The sequence below is a fragment of the Coregonus clupeaformis genome, chromosome 17, assembly GCF_020615455.1.
Source record: "Coregonus clupeaformis isolate EN_2021a chromosome 17, ASM2061545v1, whole genome shotgun sequence".
NCBI lineage: Eukaryota > Metazoa > Chordata > Actinopteri > Salmoniformes > Salmonidae > Coregonus > Coregonus clupeaformis.
Window position 1 is genome coordinate 4938607 of NC_059208.1, and position 19801 is coordinate 4958407.

Consider the following 19801-nt stretch of genomic DNA (forward strand, 5'->3'; position numbering starts at 1 on the left):
GCTTTGTTCCTTTGGTCCCAGCTCTCTGCAGGTCATTCACTAGGTCCCCCCGTGTGGTTCTGGGATTTTTGCTCACTGTTCTTGTGATCATTTTGACCCCACGGGGTGAGATCTTGCGTGGAGCCCCAGATCGAGGGAGATTATCAGTGGTCTTGTATGTCTTCCATTTCCTAATAATTGCTCCCACAGTTGCTTACCTATTGCAGATTCAGTCTTCCCAGCCTGGTGCAGGTCTACAATTTTGTTTCTGGTGTCCTTTGACAGCTCTTTGGTCTTGGCCATAGTGGAGTTTGGAGTGTGACTGTTTGAGGTTGTGGACAGGTGTCTTTTATACTGATAACAAGTTCAAACAGGTGCCATTAATACAGGTAACGAGTGGAGGACAGAGGAGCCTCTTAAATAAGAAGTTACAGGTCTGTGAGAGCCAGAAATCTTGCTTGTTTGTAGGTGACCAAATACTTATTTTCCACCATAATTTGCAAATAAATTCATTAAAAATCCTACAATGTGATTTTCTGGAATTTTTTTTCTCAATTTGTCTGTCATAGTTGACGTGTACCTATGATGAAAATTACAGGCCTCTCTCATCTTTTTAAGTGGGAGAACTTGCACAATTGGTGGCTGACTAAATAGTTTTTTCCCCACTGTATTTATTATTGTATTTTTTTAAAGAACCACTAGTTATGCTTAGATATGCAGAAAACTATACATATTTTTTTGTACATAGAATTAAGCATAATGATTATGGCTCTAAATTGCAGGAAAACGCTCTTTCAGGTGTTTGAAAAATGCAGAATTCTCCAACTTATGGACAGGCCTGTGAAATGAAATGGGTTTCATTTCACACCAAGCCCTCTACTGCTCAGAGTAGCTATTGCCTCAACAACCACCTTATAGCCTAGGGGACGTTGGACTGTTGGGCTGACAGTCGCAGGGCCTCTGGTTCAGGTCCTGGTCAGGGCTAGCACTCTGAAGTTGGATGGCACCCCAGTGCGTCCATTGAGAGTGTTCTATGTTGTGAGGGAATCACTAGAGTAAAATACTGGGATGCCAGGAGGACGAGTTTTGCATTTTAGGACCAATATGTGTTAAAGTGAGTCTTATCCCTATCTCTGACCCCACATGTGTAACCGTGTGGACAGGTTACTGACTAAAAGATAGCATATCTGGTGTGTGTATTTACGGCTCAGAATGTGTGGCGACAGTGTTTAAATTTTTTTTACAGGGAATGTACCCAATTTCCTCCTCACTCTTGCTGCTTTTGGCAGGCACCTTTTAGTCTAATGGGTCACCCAGTGGCCCTTTAATCATTTTGTGTGCCACCCTGAAGAATGCGCTCTCTCTCTCTCTCTCTCTCTCTCTCTCTCTCTCTCTCTCTCTCTCTCTCTCTCTCTCTCAATTTCTATCTCCCCTTTTCTCAATTTCTTTATTCCATTCTGTCTGTGCATTGTATCTTGTCCTTTATCACTTCCTTTGCTTCCTCCCTTCCCCTCACTATCTCTTTCTATTTTCTCTCCCCCTCCCTTCCCCTCACTATCTTTCTCTATGTTTCTCTCCCCCCTCCCTTCCCCTCACTATCTCTCTCTATGTTTCTCTCCCCCCTCCCTTCCCCTCACTATCTCTCTATGTTTTTCTCCCCCCTCCCTTCCCCTCACTATCTCTCTCTATGTTTCTCTCCCCCTCCCTTCCCATCACTATCTCTCTTTATGTTTCTCTCCCCCTCCCTTCCCTTCACTATCTCTCTCTATGTTTTTCTCCCCCCTCCCTTCCCCTCACTATCTCTCTCTATGTTTCTCTCCCCCCTCCCTTCCCCTCACTATCTCTCTTTATGTTTCTCTCCCCCTCCCTTCCCTTCACTATCTCTCTCTGTTTTTCTCCCCCCTCCCTTCCCCTCACTATCTCTCTATGTTTCTCTCCCCCCTCCCTTCCCCTCACTATCTCTCTATGTTTCTCTCCCCCCTCCCTTCCCCTCACTATCTCTCTCTATGTTTCTCTCCCCCTCCCTTCCCCTCACTATCTCTCTCTATGTTTCTCTCCCCCCTCACTTCCCCTCACTATCTCTCTCTATGTTTCTCTCCCCCCTCCCATCTGCTCACAATCTCGACCTCCCAAACAGCCCATCCCTCTGGGCAGTCAGTTCGAAACATTGAATTGAAGCGCAGTTACATTTTGACCCACCCATTTGATAATGTTAAATATAGAAATTCTTCTATCAACACATCTCTTCATCACTGTCTTACAAAATATACTAATATATTCTATATTTATTTGTTTCACATTACAGAAAGAGACCATTGCAGGTTTACGGCTGTAATAGGCAGACATACAGTGCAGAAAGTATTCACACCCCTTGACTTTTTCCACATTTTGTTGTGTTACAGCCAGAATTTAAAATAGATGATGTTGAGATTTTGTGTCACTGGCCTACACACAATACCCCATAATGTCAAGGTGGAGGTACATTTAAATTTAAAAATGAAAACCTGAAATGTCTTGAGTCAATAAGTATTCAACCCCTTTGTTATGGCAAGCCTAAATAAGTTCAGGAGTAAAAATGTGCTTTACAATCACATAATAAGTTGCATTGACTCAATCTGTGTGCAATAATAATGTTTTAAATGATTTTTGAATTACTACCTCATCTCTGTACCCCACACATACAATTTTCTGTAAGGTCCCACAGTCGAGCAGTGAATTTCAAACACAGTTTCAACCACAACGACCAGGGAGGTTTTCCAATGCCTCGCAAAGAAGGGCACCTATTGGTAGATAAAAAACAACAACATTGAATTTCCCTTTGAGCATGGTGAAGTTATTAATGAAACTTTGGATCACTACAAAGTCGCTACAAAGACAGTTACAGAGTTTAATGGCTGTGATAGGAGAAAACTGAGAATGGATCAACAACATTGAACATGTGGCAAAGAAATTAACTGTGTGTCCTGAATACAAAGCATTATGTTTGGGGCAAATCCAACACATCACTGAGTACCACTCTTCATATTTTCAAGCATGGTGGTGGCTACATCATGTTATGGGTATGCTTGTCATCGGCAACGGAATTGAGCTAAGCACAGGAAAAACCTAGAGGAAAACCTATTTTAGTCTGCTTTCCAACAGACACTGGGAGACAAATTCACCTTTCAGCAGGACAATAACCTAAAACACAAGGCCAAATATACACTGGAGTTGCTTACCAAGACGACATTGAATGTTCCTGAGTGGCCATGTTACAGTTTTGACTTGAAAATCTATGGCAAGACTTGAAAATGTCTGTCTAGCAATGATCAACAACCAACTTGACAGAGCTTGAATAATTTTTTAAAGAATAATGTGCAAAAATTTTACATTCTAGTTGTGAAAAGCGCTTAGAGACTTTCCCAAAAAGACTCACAGCTGTAATTGCTGCCAAAGGTGATTGTAACATGTATTGTCTCAAGGGGTTGAATATTTATGAAATCAAGATATATTTGTGTTTTCTATTTTATTTTTACAAATGTTAGACATTTTCTTCCACTTTGACATTACAGATTATTTTGTGTAGCTTGTTGAAAAAAATTACAATTGAATCCAATTTAATCCCATTTTGTAACACAACAAAATGTGGAAAAGTCAAAGGGTGTGAATACTTTCTGAAGGCACTGTAGATAAATGGCTCCCAAACAGTATATTGTTATCGGTGATGTTGATTGTATCAAAAATATTCCCAGCTTTAATGGTGGCCACCATTTTAAATCTGACTTTGCTGTAGTCAGGTTTTTGGGGGACAGGAACCTGGCTCCCAGTGCATATAGTACAGTTGAAGTCGGAAGTTTACATACACCTTAGCCAAATACATTTAAACTCAATTTTTCACAATTCCTGACATTTAATCCTAGTAAAAATTCAGTCTTAGGTCAGTTAGGATCACCACTTTATTTTAAGATTGTGAAATGTCAGAATAATAGTAAAGAGAATGATTTATTTCAGCTTTTATTTCTTTCATCACATTCCCAGTGGGTCAGAAGTTCACATACACTCAATTGTTTAATTTGGGTCAAACGTTTCGGGTAGCCTTCCACAAGCTTCCCACAATAAGTTGGGTGAATTTTGGCCCATTCCTCCTGACAGAGCTGGTGTAACTGAGTCAGGTTTGTAGGCCTCCTTGCTCTCACACACTTTTTCAGTTCTGCCCACAAATGTTCTATAGGATTGGGGTCAGGGCTTTGTGATGGCCACTCCAATACCTTGACTTTGTTGTCCTTAAGCCATTTTGCCACAACTTTGGAAGTATGCTTGCGGTCATTGTCCATTTGGAAGACCCATTTGCGACCAAGCTTTAACTTCCTGACTGATGTCTTGAGATGTTGCTTCAATATATCCACATAATTTTCCTTCCTCATGATGCCATCTATTTTGTGAAGTGCACCAGTCCCTCCTGCAGCAAAGCACCCCACAGCATGATGCTGCCACCCATGTGCTTCATGGTTGGTATGGTGTTCTACGGCTTGCAAGCCTTCCCCTTTTTCCTCCAAACATAACAATGGTCATTATGGCCAAACAGTTATTTTTTGTTTCATCAGACCAGAGGACATTTCTCAAAAAAGTACGATCTTTGTCCCCATGTGCAGTTGCAAACCGTAGTCTATAGCTTTTTTATGGCGGATTTGGAGCAGTGGCTTCTTCCTTGCTGAGCGACCTTTCAGGTTATGTCGATATAGGACTCATTTTATTGTGGATATAGATACTTTTGTACCTGTTTCCTCCAGCATCTTCACAAGGTCCTTTGCTGTTGTTCTGGGATTTATTTGCACTCTTCGCACCAAAGTACATTCATCTCTAGGAGACAGAACACTTGCGTACTATTGTTTGTATAGATGAACGTGGTAGCTTCAGGCATTTGGAAATTGCTCCCAAGGATGAACCAGACTTGTGGAGGTATACACATTTTTTCTGAGGTCTTGGCTGATTTCTTTTGATTTTCCCATGATGTCAAGCAAAGAGGCACTGAGTTTGAAGGTAGGCCTTGAAATATATCCACAGGTACACCTCCAATTGACTCAAACGATATCAATTAGGCTATCAGAAGTTTCTAAAGCCATGACATCATTTTCCGGAATTTTCCAAGCTGTGAAAGGCACAGTCAACTTAGTGTATGTAAACCTCTGACCCACTGGAATTGTGATACAGTGAATTATAAGTGAAATAATCTGTCTGTAAACAATTGTTGGAAAAATTACTTGTGTCATGCACAAAGTAGATGTCCTAACCGACTTCCCAAAACTATAGTTTGTTAACAAGAAATTTGTGGAGTGGTTGAAAAACGAGTTTTAATGACTCCAACCTAAGTGCATGTAAACTTCATTATGGTCAGTTCTGCATCTTAACATCAAATCAAATCAAATGTAATGGTCACATAGACGTGGTTAGCAGATGTTATTGCGAGTGTAGCGAAATGCTTGCGCTTCTAGTTCCAACAGTTAAGCAATATCTAGCAAGTAATATCTAACAGTTCTACAACAAAAACATAATACACACAAATCTAAGTAAAGGAATGGAATAAGAATATATAAATACTGTATATGGATGAGCAATGTCATTATCATTATCAGAGTGGCATAGTCTAAGATGCAATAGATAGGATAGAATACAGTATATACATATGAGATGGGTAATGCAAGATATGTAAACATTAAAGTGGCATTATTAAAGTGACTAGTGTTCCATTTATTAAAGTGGCCAGTGATTTTCAAGTCTATATGTAGGCAGCAGCCTCTCTGTGCTAGTGATGGCTATTTAACAGTCTGATGGCCTTGAGATAGAAGCTGTTTTTCAGTCTCTCAGTCCCAGCTTTGATGCACCTGTACTGTCCTCGCCTTCTGGATGATAGCGGGGTGAACAGGCAGTGGCTCGGGTGGTAGTTGTCCTTGATTATCTTTTTGGCCTTCCTGTGACATCGGGTGCTCTAGGTGTCCTGGAGGGCAGGTAGTTTGCCCCCGGTAATGCATTGGGCAGACCGCACCACCCTCTGGAGAGCCCTGCAGTTGTGGGCTGTGCAGTTGCCGTACCAGGCGGTGATACAGCCCGACAGGATACTCTCAATTGTGCATCTGTAAAAGTATGTGAGGGTTTTAGGTGACAGGCCAAATTTCTTCAGCCTCCTGAGGTTGAAGAGACGATGTTGCGCCTTCTTCACCACACTGTCTGTGTGGGTGGACCATTTCAGTTTGTCAGTGAAATGTATGCCGAGGAACTTAAAACTTTCCACCTTCTCCACTGCTGTCCCCTCGATGTGGATATGGGGGTACTCCCTCTGCTGTTTCCTGAAGTACACGATCATCTCCTTTTTTTTTTTACGTTGAGTGAGAGGTTATTTTTCTGACACCACACTCCGAGAGCCCTCACCTCCTCCCTGTAGGCTGTCTCATAATTGTTGGTAATCAAGCCTACTACTGTTGTGTCGTCTGCAAACTTGATGATTGAGTTGGAGGCGTGCATGGCTACGCAGTCATGGTTGAACAGGGAGTACAGGAGGGGGCTGAGCACACACCCTTGTGGGGCCCCAGTGTTGAGGATCAGCGAAGTGGAGATGTTGTTTTCTACCTTCACCACCTGGGGGCGGCCCGTCAGGAAGTCCAGGACCCAATTGCACAGGGCGGGGTTGAGACCCAGGGACTCAAGCTTGATGATGAGCTTGGAGGGTACTATGGTGTTGAATGCTGAGCTATAGTCAATGAACATCATTCTTACATAGGTATTCCTCTTGTCCAGATGGGATAGGGCAGTGTGATGGCAATTGCATCGTCTGTGGACCTATTGGGGCGGTATGCAAATTGAAGTGGGTCTAGGGTGACAGGTAAGGTGGAGGTGATATGATCCTTGACTAGTCTCTCAAAGCACTTCATGATGACAGAACTGAGTGTTACGGGGCGATAGTCATTTAGTTCAGTTACCTTTGCATTCTTGGGTACAGGAACAATGGTGGCCATCTTGAAGCATGTGGGGACAGCAGACTGGAATAGGGAGAGATTGAATATGTCCGTAAACACACCAGCCAGCTGGTCTGCGCATGCTCTGAGGACGTGGCTAGGAATGCCGTCTGGGCCGGCAGCCTTGCGAGGGTTAACACATTTAAATGTCTTACTCACGTCGGCCACGGAGAAGGAGAGCCCACAGTCCTTGGGCTCTCCTTCTAACATGCGAGAGAGGCCATTTTCAAATAAAGCAGTATAAGTCAAAAGCAACATTATTTGTGCACAGCAATAATGCACACTTGGACTCATACACTTACTTTATATTATTTCAAATGTATTTTCCATTTGTTTGGGGAAAAGTATGTTTTTGACTTCTCCATGAATCCAGTCCACTAGGAATAGTTGCTACTCTTCTCAGTTTGTCCCTGCTATACTTTCCCTGGTGTTGAGTTGTTATCAGATGGACACAAGACACAATATGTCAACATCGAACAGTAAGCCATTCCTAATCAGTTTACAGAGAGAGCAAATTGAGATAAGATGCTCCTTCGCAATTGCTTAGAAATACGCTTCCCCTAGCAACAGTAACAGGCACTGGGCTTACTCATAATGAGCATTATAGAGATAGAATGTTACTTAAAGGGGCAATCGGGGATTCTAAAAACCACTAATTTTCACCCCGCCACTTGTTTTGATAAACAGCTGAGGGATGAAGCTATGGATGCAAGGACTGCATTAGACCATTATTGTGGTTTTAAACATGTTTTGAAGCTATACAGTATTTGTTTACAATTATATTGATCCCAACCCTGATTCTAAAGTTTGGTCCATGTGACTAACAATGTGTTTGCGCTTGCCCTCTGTAGAGGATCTGTCCATCACAGAGCGGGCCCTGTGATCCAATCCAGCTCAACTCTCCACCACCCTATTGAGGGTAAACTGGAACGCTGCCTAACAAACACTGTCCAGAGATTCCTGAGCTCTATCCTGCTTTTCAGGTGATAAACCCCTGCCTTTGAGATTCCTCAACCCTTCAATAATGGAGGACGGCTATCAGAACAAGACAGCCTTTATAAAGGGCGCCAAAGACATTGCCAAGGAGGTCAAGCGCCAGGCAGCCAAGAAAGTGGGCCGCGGTGTGGACAAGATGACCGACGAGTACAGCAAACGCTCCTACGCCCGCTTCAAGGAAGACGATGACGATGACTACCCTGGAGTGCCTGGGGGGCAGGACAGTGGCTACTACCGTGGCAACAGCCAGGCAGCCAATGACGATGAAGGTGGCCACAGCGACTCCACAGAGGGCCACGATGAAGACGACGAGATCTACGAGGGCGAGTACCAGGGAATTCCCCGCGCTGACTCAAGCAAGGCTGCCGACAGCCTAGCAGGGGGAGATGGGCAGCAGTTCAGGGACATGGCACAGTTGGAGGGGGAGCGGCGGAAGGATCAAGAAGAGCTAGCCCAGCAGTATGAGACCATCCTACAGGAGTGTGGCCATGGGAAGTTCCAGTGGACCCTCTACTTTGTGCTGGGGCTGGCCCTCATGGCGGACGGTGTGGAGATCTTTGTGGTGGGCTTTGTGCTCCCCAGCGCCGAGAAAGATATGTGTCTGTCAGAGGAAAGCAAGGGCATGTTGGGTAAGTGTGACCCTTAAACTGTGTATTTTTCATTAACTTGATTGATTTACATGCTAGGTTAGTGAGCCCTTAAATGTTTTGGACAGTGTTGGTGACTGTTTTTCTCCAATCAAGTGTCAAATGTGGGTGGGTTAATCGGTCCCAATGCAAATTCAACGGTTCTACGGTAAATTCCTCACATCTTATGTCTTTGATAGACAATAAAATGTGCAGTCTATGAATGTGTAACCTAATGTAGCAGGCGTAAAAAGACACCTGAGCGGAGTCTAGGTTGTAAACCTGAAAACTGGAAACATCCGCTTTCTGCCGATCCTGTGGAGAGTGATGAATGTGTAACTCAGTAACCTATTCATGCAAATCATCCATTGACATCAGCACCTGCTACACAAATGTCTGCTTAGCAGCACTTCATTTTATGATACAGAAATGACCTGGTGTTTAATTTATTCACAGAAATAACCAGGTACTGTAGATACTAGTGCAAACTTACAAAAATAAAAAAGTACCCATTGTCACCACATCATTTTCTAGAAAAAAACAGTACAGTGAAATCAAATTGTGTTGAGTTGTGAATTTCATGCCAGTGTACCGCCAGCATCCAGCCAGTTGTGCTTCGAGTGCAACACCATCTGAAACAGGTCTCCCTCTTTTAATTCTCTTACCATCTCTCTTTCTTGTGCTATCTTTAGAATATTTTATACTGTAGGTGCCTATAATCTTTCTTGTGGCTCAGAAATGGCCCAAAGCAGACAGCAACCTAAGCCCAAATTGGCTACCCATTTTTCTGAGGAGATAAACATAAACATCATTTTATTATGCTGAAAGAGTATGATAGAGGAAAACATGCAAAACAATTGTTACTAGTTTTGATTGAATATAGGGAGCCTAATATATGTTCTGTGGCTTGCATTGATCTTGTCTCTCCGACACATCTATAATAATAATAATAATAATAATAATAATAATTGATTAAACTTCTATCTCAAAGCGCTTCAAGAGCAAAAATCAAACAAGCAATATGCAGTATCATAACAGGTTAACCAATAGAGGCAAGTCTTTGCTGCATCCTCTGAAGATGGAGAGGGTCAGTTCATGGCTTGAGTGGAGGGAGCTGGTCAGAGGATGGTAAATGATGTTGATGTAGTCTGCTGGTGATCTTGTAGAGGGCAAGTCTGGGGACCAGCCTGAGTCTTATAGCCACTGGACATCTCCTCTTCCACTCTGTGTAGCAACCACTTGGGTGATGCCTCAGTGCTCTGGGCGCCAAAAAGCTCACCACACAAAGTTCAGAATAGTAGCCAGTCGTCCTCACTACAAGCCCCCTGCCTCAGCACTGCTGTATTCCTCTACGGAAGACTGGCACCCAGGTGAAACAAAAAAGCTGGTAATATGTCCAGATGCATTTTTCAAACAAAAACATTAGCCGGCTAGCCATAGCTAGCTACCTATGTCTTTCACTGACAAAGAGAGTTCATTCTCACATAAACGGGAAAACCATCTATAAATAGCCTCCTCCATCCCACACCTCCCCTTCACTACCCTTGAGCTTTTTGTGTTTAGGTGTGGGTGTGTACGTTTGTGTGTGTTTGTGTGTGTTTGTGTGTATCTGCCCGTTTGTGTGTCTGTTTGTGAGTGTGTGACAGTGCCTGCCTGCCTGTTTTTTTTTTTTTTTACATTGCAAGACAGTCATGTACAGTACATTCAGAAAGTATTCAGACCCCTTGACCTTTTCCACATTTTGTTATGTTACAGCCTTATTCTAAAATTGATTAAATCGTTTTTTTCCCTCAGCAATCTACACACAATACCCCATAATGACGAAGCAAAAACAGGTTTTTCAAAATTTTTGCAAATTTATTAAAAAGACAAAAACTAAAATATGTATTCAGACCCTTTACTCAGTACATTGTTGAAGCACCTTTGGCAGCGATTACAGCATTGAGTCTTCTTGGGTATGACGCTACAAGCTTAGCACACCGGTATTTGGGGAGTTTCTCCCATTCTACTCTGCAGATCCTCCCAAGCTCTGTCAGGTTAGATGGGGAGCATCGTTGCACATCTATTTTCAGGTCTCTCCAGAGATGTTAGATCGGGTTCAAGTCCGAGCTCTGGCTGGGCCACTCAAGGACATTCAGAGACGTGTCCCGAAGCCACTCCTGCATTGTCTTGGCTGTGTGCTTAGGTTCGTTGTCCTGTTGGAAGGTGAACCTTTGACCCAGTCTGAGGTCCTGAGCACTCTGGAGCAGGTTTTCATCAAGGATCTCGCTGTACTTTGTTCCGTTCATCTTCCCCTCGATCCTGACTCGTCTCCCAGTCCCTGAAAAACATCCCCACAGCATGATGCTGCCACCACCATGCTTCACCGTAGGGATGGTGCCAGGTTTCCTCCAGACGTGACGGTTGGCATTCAGGCCAAAGAATTCAATGTTGGTTTCATCAGACCAGATAATCTTGTTTCTCATGGTCTGAGAGTCCTTTAGGTGCCTTTTGGCAAACTCCAAGCGGGCTGTCATGTGCCTTTTACTGAGGAGTGGCTTCTGTCTGGCCACTCTTCCATGAAGGCCTGATTGGTGGAGTGCTGCAGAGATGGTTGTCCTTCTGGAAGGTTCTCCCATCTCCACAGAGGAACTCTGGAGCTCTGTCAGAGTGACCATCGGGTTCTTGGTGGTTCCAAACTTCTTCCATTTAAGAATGATGGAGGCAACAGTGTGTTCTTGGGGACCTTCAATGCTGCAGACATTTTTTGATACCCTTCCCCAGATCTGTGCCTCGACACAATCCTGTCTCGGAGCTCTACGGACAATTCCTTCAACCTCATGGCTTGGTTTTTGCTCTGACATGCACTGTCAACTGTGGGACCTTATATAGACAGGTGTGTGCCTTTCCAAATCATGTCCAATCAATTGAATTTACCACAGGTGGACGCCAAACAAGTTGTAGAAACATCTCAAGGATGATCAATGGAAACAGGATGCACCTGAGCTCAATTTCGAGTCTCATAGCAAAGGGTCTAAATACTTATGTAAATAAGGTATTTTTGTTTTTGTTTTTTTATACACTTCCGGTCAAAAGTTTTAGAACACCTACTCATTCAAGAGTTTTCTTTATTTGTACTATTTTCTACATTGAGGAATAATAGTGAAAACATCAAAACTATGAAATAACACATGTAGTAACCAAAACAGTGTTAAACAAATCAAAATATATTTTATATTTGAGATTCTTCAAATAGCCACCCTTTGCCTTGATGACAGCTTTGCACACTCTTGGCATTATCTGAACCAGCTTCACCTGGAATGCTTTTCCAACAGTCTTGAAGGAGTTCCTTCACTCTGCGGTCCGACTCATCCCAAACCATCTCAATTTGGTTGAGGTCGGGGGATTGTGGAGGCCAGGTCATCTGATGCAGCACTCCATCACTGTCCTTCTTGGTAAAATAGCCCTTACACAGCCTGGAGGTGTGTTGGGTCATTGTCCTGTTGAAAAACAAATGATAGTCCCACTAAGCCCAAATCAGATGGGATGTTGTATCGCTGCATAATGCTGTAGTAGCCATGCTTGTTAAGTGTTACCAGCAAAGCACCCCCAAACCATAACACCTCCTCCTCCATGCTTTACAGTGGGAAATACACATGCGGAGATCATCCGTTCACCCTCACCGCGTCTCACAAAGACACGGCGGTTGGAACCAAAAATCTCCAATTTGGACTCCAGACCAAAGGACACATTTCCACCATTCTAATGTCCATTGCTCATGTTTCTTGCGGAGATCATCCGTTCACCTACTCTGCGTCTCACAAAGACAGGGCGGTTGGAACCAAAAATCTCAAATTTGGACCGTCTAATGTCCATTGCTCGTGTTTCTTGGCCCAAGCAAGTCACTTCTTCTTATTGGTGCCCTTTAGTAGTGGTTTCTTTGCAGCAATTCGACCATGAAGGCCTGATTCACACAGTCTCCTCTGAACAGTTGATGTTGAGATGTGTCTGTTACTTGAACTCTGTGAAGCATTTATTTGGGCTGCAATTTCTGAGGCTGGTAACTCTAATGAACTTATCTTCTGCAGCAGAGGTAACTCTGGGTCTTCCATTCCTGTGGTGGTCGTCATGAGAACCAGTTTCATCATAGCGCTTGAAAGTTTTTGCGACTGCACTTGAAGAAACGTTCAAAGTTCTTGAAATGTTCCGTATTGACTGACCTTCATGTCCTAAAGTAATGATGGACTGTCATTTCTCTTTGCTTATTTGAGCTGTTCTTGCCATAATATGGACTTGGTCTGTTACCAAATAGGGCTATCTTCTGTATACACCCCTACCTTGTCACAACACAACTGATTGGCTCAAACGCATTAAGAAGGAAAGAAATTCCACAAATTAACTTTTAAGAAGGCACACCTGTTAATTGAAATGCATTCCAGGTGACTACCTCATGAAGCTGGTTGAGAGAATGCCAAGAGTGTGCAAAGCTGTCATCAAGATAAAGGGTGGCTATTTGAAGAATCTCAAATATAAAATATATTTTGATTTGTTTAACACTTTTTTGGTTACTACATGATTCCATATGTGTTATTTCATAGTTTTGATGTCTTCACTATTATCCTTCAATGTAGAAAATACAAAAAAAAAAAAGAAAAACCCTTGAATGACCGGTAGTGTAAATTTGCAAAAAAATCTAAAAACCTGTTTTCGCTTTGTCATTATGGGTATTGTGTGTAAAAAATAAATTTCATCAATTTTAGAATAAGGCTGTAATGTAACAAAATGTGGAAAAAGGGAAGGGGTCTGAATACTTTCCGAATGCACAGTATGTGAGTTTTGATAACAAAGTCTGAAGATGCAAGGGATTTACTGTAGAACGTCGTGGATTCTTTTAATTCGCATCGGGGACGATACGAAAACAAATAACATGTGGGTCGGTCCATGTCATTTCAGCAAGCCATGACAAGTCCCATCTCAGATTTTTCTGAAATCGTTTCTGTTGTTAGAAACCGATTAGCATTCCTGCAACGTTGTTTTGTTGAAATGTACAGTAATTTGATCTCTGAGAGCCAATTGATTGCACCCAAATTGGCTATTGTAATTTATAGGATACATATAATTTTTGACAATTTCTTTGGATTCCTCATGCCTAACTCATTGTTAGAAAAAAGTTTGGTCCAAATTGGATGTTAGGTACTATATTTATTAAATAATATATGAATCCTATAAATCCTATAAATGGCCAGTCCTATAAATTAAAATTGTCAATTTTTAACAACAGAAACTATTTCAGAACAATCTGAGATGGTGGGTGTCGAAATCATCTTTCTTGTGCCTCATGTTGTGCCGAAGGGTAAGAAATAAAGCAGCTGTATGCAGAAGTATGACCGAAACATGTATCTCTTTCATTGTCTCTCTTTGTCCTCTGCAGGTCTGATTGTTTATCTGGGAATGATGGTCGGTGCATTCGTGTGGGGTGGGCTCGCTGATCGGATAGGCCGACGGCAGTCCCTTCTCATCTGCCTCTCCATCAACAGCGTCTTCTCCTTCTTCTCCTCCTTTGTTCAGGGTTACAGCACCTTTCTCTTCTGCCGACTACTTTCTGGTGTTGGGTAAGATTCTGAAAACCGATGGATGGTGAATGATAGATAGAGACAGAGTGACACACAGACGCAGGTGGGCTTAAAAGCTTTCTTATACAGTGGGGGAAAAAAGTATTTAGTCAGCCACCAATTGTGCAAGTTCTCCCACTTAAAAAGATGAGAGAGGCCTGTAATTTTCATCATAGGTACACGTCAACTATGACAGACAAAATGAGATTTTTTTTCTCCAGAAAATCACATTGTAGGATTTTTAATGAATTTATTTGCAAATTATGGTGGAAAATAAGTATTTGGTCAATAACAAAAGTTTCTCAATACTTTGTTATATACCCTTTGTTGGCAATGACACAGGTCAAACGTTTTCTGTAAGTCTTCACAAGGTTTTCACACACTGTTGCTGGTATTTTGGCCCATTCCTCCATGCAGATCTCCTCTAGAGCAGTGATGTTTTGGGGCTGTCGCTGGGCAACACGGACTTTCAACTCCCTCCAAAGATTTTCTATGGGGTTGAGATCTGGAGACTGGCTAGGCCACTCCAGGACCTTGAAATGCTTCTTACGAAGCCACTCCTTCGTTGCCCGGGCGGTGTGTTTGGGATCATTGTCATGCTGAAAGACCCAGCCACGTTTCATCTTCAATGCCCTTGCTGATGGAAGGAGGTTTTCACTCAAAATCTCACGATACATGGCCCCATTCATTCTTTCCTTTACACCGATCAGTCGTCCTGGTCCCTTTGCAGAAAAACAGCCCCAAAGCATGATGTTTCCACCCCCATGCTTCACAGTAGGTATGGTGTTCTTTGGATGCAACTCAGCATTCTCTGTCCTCCAAACACGACGAGTTGAGTTTTTACCAAAAAGTTATATTTTGGTTTCATCTGACCATATGACATTCTCCCAATCCTCTTCTGGATCATCCATTTGTCTGTCATAGTTGACGTGTACCTATGATGAAAATTACAGGCCTCTCTCATCTTTTTAAGTGGGAGAACTTGCACAATTGGTGGCTGACTAAATAGAACAAGTATTTGATACACTGCCGATTTTGTAGGTTTTCCTACTTACAAAGCATGTAGAGGTCTGTAATTTTTATCATAGGTACACTTCAACTGTGAGATACGGAATCTAAAACAAAAATCCAGAAAATCACTTTGTATGATTTTTAAGTAATTAATTTGCATTTTATTGCATGACATAATTATTTGATACATACAGACCTTCTCCAGATCCTTCAGGTTTCGGGGCTGTCGCTGGGCAATACGGACTTTCAGCTCCCTCCAAAGATGTTCTATTGGGTTCAGGTCTGGAGACTGGCTAGGCCACTCCAGGACCTTGAGATGCTTCTTACGGAGCCACTCCTTAGTTGCCCTGGCTGTGTGTTTCGGGTCGTTGTCATGCTGGAAGACCCAGCCACGACCCATCTTCAATGCTCTTACTGAGGGAAGGAGGTTGTTGGCCAAGATCTCGCGATACATGGCCCCATCCATCCTCCCCTCAATACGGTGCAGTCGTCCTGTCCCCTTTGCAGAAAAGCATCCCCAAAGAAAGATGTTTCCACCTCCATGCTTCACAGTTGGGATGGTGTTCTTGGGGTTGTACTCATCCTTCTTCTTCCTCCAAACACGGCGAGTGGAGTTTAGACCAAAAAGCTCTAATTTTGTCTCATCAGACCACATGACCTTCTCCCATTCCTCCTCTGGATCATCCAGATGGTCATTGGCAAACTTCAGACGGGCCTGGACATGCGCTGGCTTGAGCAGGGGGACCTTGCGTGCGCTGCAGGATTTCAATCCATGACGGCATAGTGTGTTACTAATGGTTTTCTTTGAGACTGTGGTCCCAGCTCTCTTCAGGTCATTGACCAGGTCCTGTCGTGTAGTTCTGGGCTGATCCCTCACCTTCCTCATGATCATTGATGCCCCACGAGGTGAGATCTTGCATGGAGCCCCAGACCGTGGGTGATTGACCGTCATCTTGAACTTCTTCCATTTTCTAATAATTGTGCCAACAGTTGTTGCCTTCTCACCAAGCTGCTTGCCTATTGTCCTGTAGCCCATCCCAGCCTTGTGCAGGTCTACAATTTTATCCCTGATGTCCTTACACAGCTCTCTGGTCTTGGCCATTGTGGAGAGGTTGGAGTCTGTTTGATTGAGTGTGTGGACAGGTGTCTTTTATACAGGTAACGAGTTCAAACAGGTGCAGTTAATACAGGTAACGAGTGGAGAACAGGAGGGCTTCTTAAAGAAAAACTAACAGGTCTGTGAGAGCCGGAATTCTTACTGGTTGGTAGGTGATCAAATACTTATGTCATGCAATAAAATGCAAATTAATTACTTAAAAATCATACAATGTGATTTTCTGGATTTTCTGGATAAAAATTACAGACCTCTACATGCTTTGTAAGTAGGAAAACCTGCAAAATCGGCAGTGTATCAAATACTTGTTCTCCCCACTGTATATAGTAGAGATAGATTTGTTTTGCTTTAATGCTAAGAAGGACCTTTCATCCAAAGAGCATCCTCACAGAAGCTAAGTAGCACTCCTACCACCAAGTATTCTCCCCAAGTTTGATTTCATTTACAGATTTTCCAAAAAGATTAACTGGGAACAGGAATAGAAAGTCCAGCTCAACCTCCAGTGGTTTGTTTCTCTGTGCTAATCCTTGCAGGATCGGTGGTTCCATCCCCATTGTGTTTTCCTACTACTCAGAGTTTCTGGCCCAGGAGAAACGTGGGGAGCACCTCAGTTGGCTCTGCATGTTCTGGATGATTGGTGGCATCTATGCCTCAGCCATGGCATGGGCCATCATCCCACACTATGGTGAGTAGCTTATGGCAGGAATTCAATCATCACAGATATTGCCCCAAAAGCGCTCAAAATGCCTTACTACAAAGTTGTATCTAGGAATTACGCAGGTTTACAGTTTGTGCTTCGTCCCATTTCTCTCTCTTTGCTCCTCTCCTCCCAGGCTGGAGTTTCCAGATGGGGTCAGCGTACCAGTTCCACAGCTGGCGTGTGTTCGTCCTGGTGTGTGCGTTTCCCTCTGTTGCGGCTATTGCTTCTCTAACCACCATGCCAGAAAGCCCTCGCTTCTTCTTAGAGGTAAGCAGGGGTCACTTTCTCATAAATCCATATAGAAGCAGTTTACCCAATTCCAATTCTAACCTCAATCATTTGAAGTCATATACAGTGCCTTCAGAAAGTATTTACACCCCTTGACTTGATTAAAATTGACTTAATTGTAATTTTCTGTAAATAATCTACACAAAATATTCTGTAATGTCAAAGTGGAAGAAAAATTCTAACATTTATAAAAACGTAATGGAAAATAAAACACTAATATGTGTGTAGCTCAGTTGGTAGAGCATGGCATATGCAACGCCAGGGTTGTGGGTTCGTTTCCCACAGGGGGCCAGTATGAAAAAAAAAAATTTATGCGTTCACTTAACTGTAAGTCGCTCTGGATAAGAGCGTCTGCTAAATGACTAAAATGTAAAATGTAATATCTTGATAACATACAGTTGAAGTGAGAAGTTTACATACACTTAGGTTGCAGTCATTAAAACTCATTTTTCAACCACTCCACAAATTTCTTGTTAACAAACTATAGTTTTGGCATGACACAAGTAATTTTTCCAGCAATTGTTTACAGACAGATTATTTCACTTATAATTCACTGTATCACAATTCCAGTGGGTCAGAAGTTTACATATAAGTTGACTGTGCCTTTCAACATCTTGGAAAATTCCAGAAAATGATGTCATGGCTTTAGAAACTTCTGATAGCCTAATTGACATCATTTGAGTCAATTGGAGGTGTACCTGTGGATGTATTTCAAGGCCTACCTTCAAACTCAGTGCCTCTTTGCTTGACATCATGGGAAAATCAAAAGAAATCAACCAAGACCTCGGAAAAAAAATGGTAGACCTCCACAAGTCTGGTTCATCCTTGGGAGCAATTTCCAAATGCCTGAAGGTACCACGTTCATCTGTACAAACAATAGTACGCAAGTACAAACACCATGGGACCACGCAGCCGCTCAGGAAGGAGACGCATTCTGTCTCCTAGAGAAGATCGTACTTTGGTGCGAAAAGTACAAATCAATCCCAGAACAACAGCAAAGGACCTTGTGAGGATGCTGGAGGAAACAGGTACAAAAGTATCTATATCCACAGTAAAACAGATCCTATATCGACGTAACCTGAAAGGACGCTCAGCAAGGAAGAAGCCACTGCTCCAAAACCGCCATAAAAAAGCCAGACTACGGTTTGCAACTGCACATGGGGACAAAGATCGTACTTTTTTGAGAAATGTCCTCTGGTCTGATGAAACAAAAATAGAACTGTTTGGCCATAATGACCATCGTTATGTTTGGAGGAAAAAGAGGAACGCTTGCAAGCCGAAGAACACCATACCAACTGTGAAGCACGTGGGTGGCAGCATCATGCTGTGGGGGTGCTATGCTGTAGGAGGGACTGGTGCACTTCACAAAATAGATGGCATCATGAGGAAGGAAAATTATGTGGATATATTGAAGCAACATCTCAAGATATCAGTCAGGAAGTTAAAGCTTGGTCGCAAATGGGTCTTCCAAATGGACAATGACCCCAAGCATACTTCCAAAGTTGTGGCAAAATGGCTTAAGGACAACAAAGTCAAGGTATTGGAGTGGCCATCACAAAGCCCTGACCTCAATCCTATAGAACATTTGTGGGCAGAACTGAAAAAGTGTGTGAGAGCAAGGAGACCTACAAACCTGACTCAGTTACACCAGCTCTGTCAGGAGGAATGGGCCAAAATTCACCCAACTTATTGTGGGAAGCTTGTGTAAGGCTACCCGAAACGTTTGACCCAAGTTAAACAATTTAAAGGCAATGCTACCAAATACTAATTGAGTGTATGTAAACTTCTGACCCACTGGGAATGTGATGAAGGAAAGAAAAGCTGAAATAAATCATTCTCTCTACTATTATCCTGACATTTTACATTCTTAAAATAAAATGGTGATCCTAACTGACCTAAGACAGGGAATTTTTACAAGGATTAAATGTCAGGAATTGTGAAAAACTGAGTTTAAATGTATTTGGCTAAGGTGTATGTAAACTTGCGACTTCAACTGTAAGTATTCAACCCCCTGAGTGAATACATGTTAGAATCACCTTTGGCAGTGATAATAATAATAATAATATGCCATTTAGCAGACACTTTTATCCAAAGCGACTTACAGTTATGCGTGCATACATTTTTGTTTTTGTGTGTATGGGTGGTCCCGGGGATCGAACCCACTACCTTGGCGTTACAAGCGCCGTGCTCTACCAGCTGAGCTACAGAGGAAATACTTACAGTTGCAAGTATTTCTGGGTAAGTCTCTAAGAGCTTTGCACACCTGGATTGTACAATATTTGCACGTTATTCTTTAAAAAATAATTGGTTGTTGATTGGTCAAGTTGGTTGTTGATCATTGCTAGTCAGCCATTTTAAAGTCTTGCCATAGATTTTCAAGCCGATTTAAGTCAAAACTGTAACTAGGCCACTCAGGAACGTTCAATGTCGCCTTGGTAAGGAACTACAGTGTATATTTGGTTGTGTGTTTTAGGTTATTGTCCTGCTAAGCGGTGCATTTGTGTCCA

At 42.6% G+C, this 19801-nt stretch overlaps 1 protein-coding gene across 1 annotated transcript in view; it reads left to right on the forward strand.

The window, feature by feature from the left end:
* Positions 1-19801, forward strand: part of LOC121585590 (synaptic vesicle glycoprotein 2A-like) — a 31411-nt gene that overhangs the window by 2133 nt on the left and 9477 nt on the right. The window contains exons 2-5 of the mRNA XM_041901912.2: positions 7820-8593; positions 14001-14181; positions 16840-16991; positions 17140-17273. Of these exons, the coding sequence (XP_041757846.2) occupies positions 7993-8593; positions 14001-14181; positions 16840-16991; positions 17140-17273 (1068 nt within the window). The 5' untranslated portion in view covers positions 7820-7992. The remainder of the gene's footprint in view (positions 1-7819; positions 8594-14000; positions 14182-16839; positions 16992-17139; positions 17274-19801) is intronic.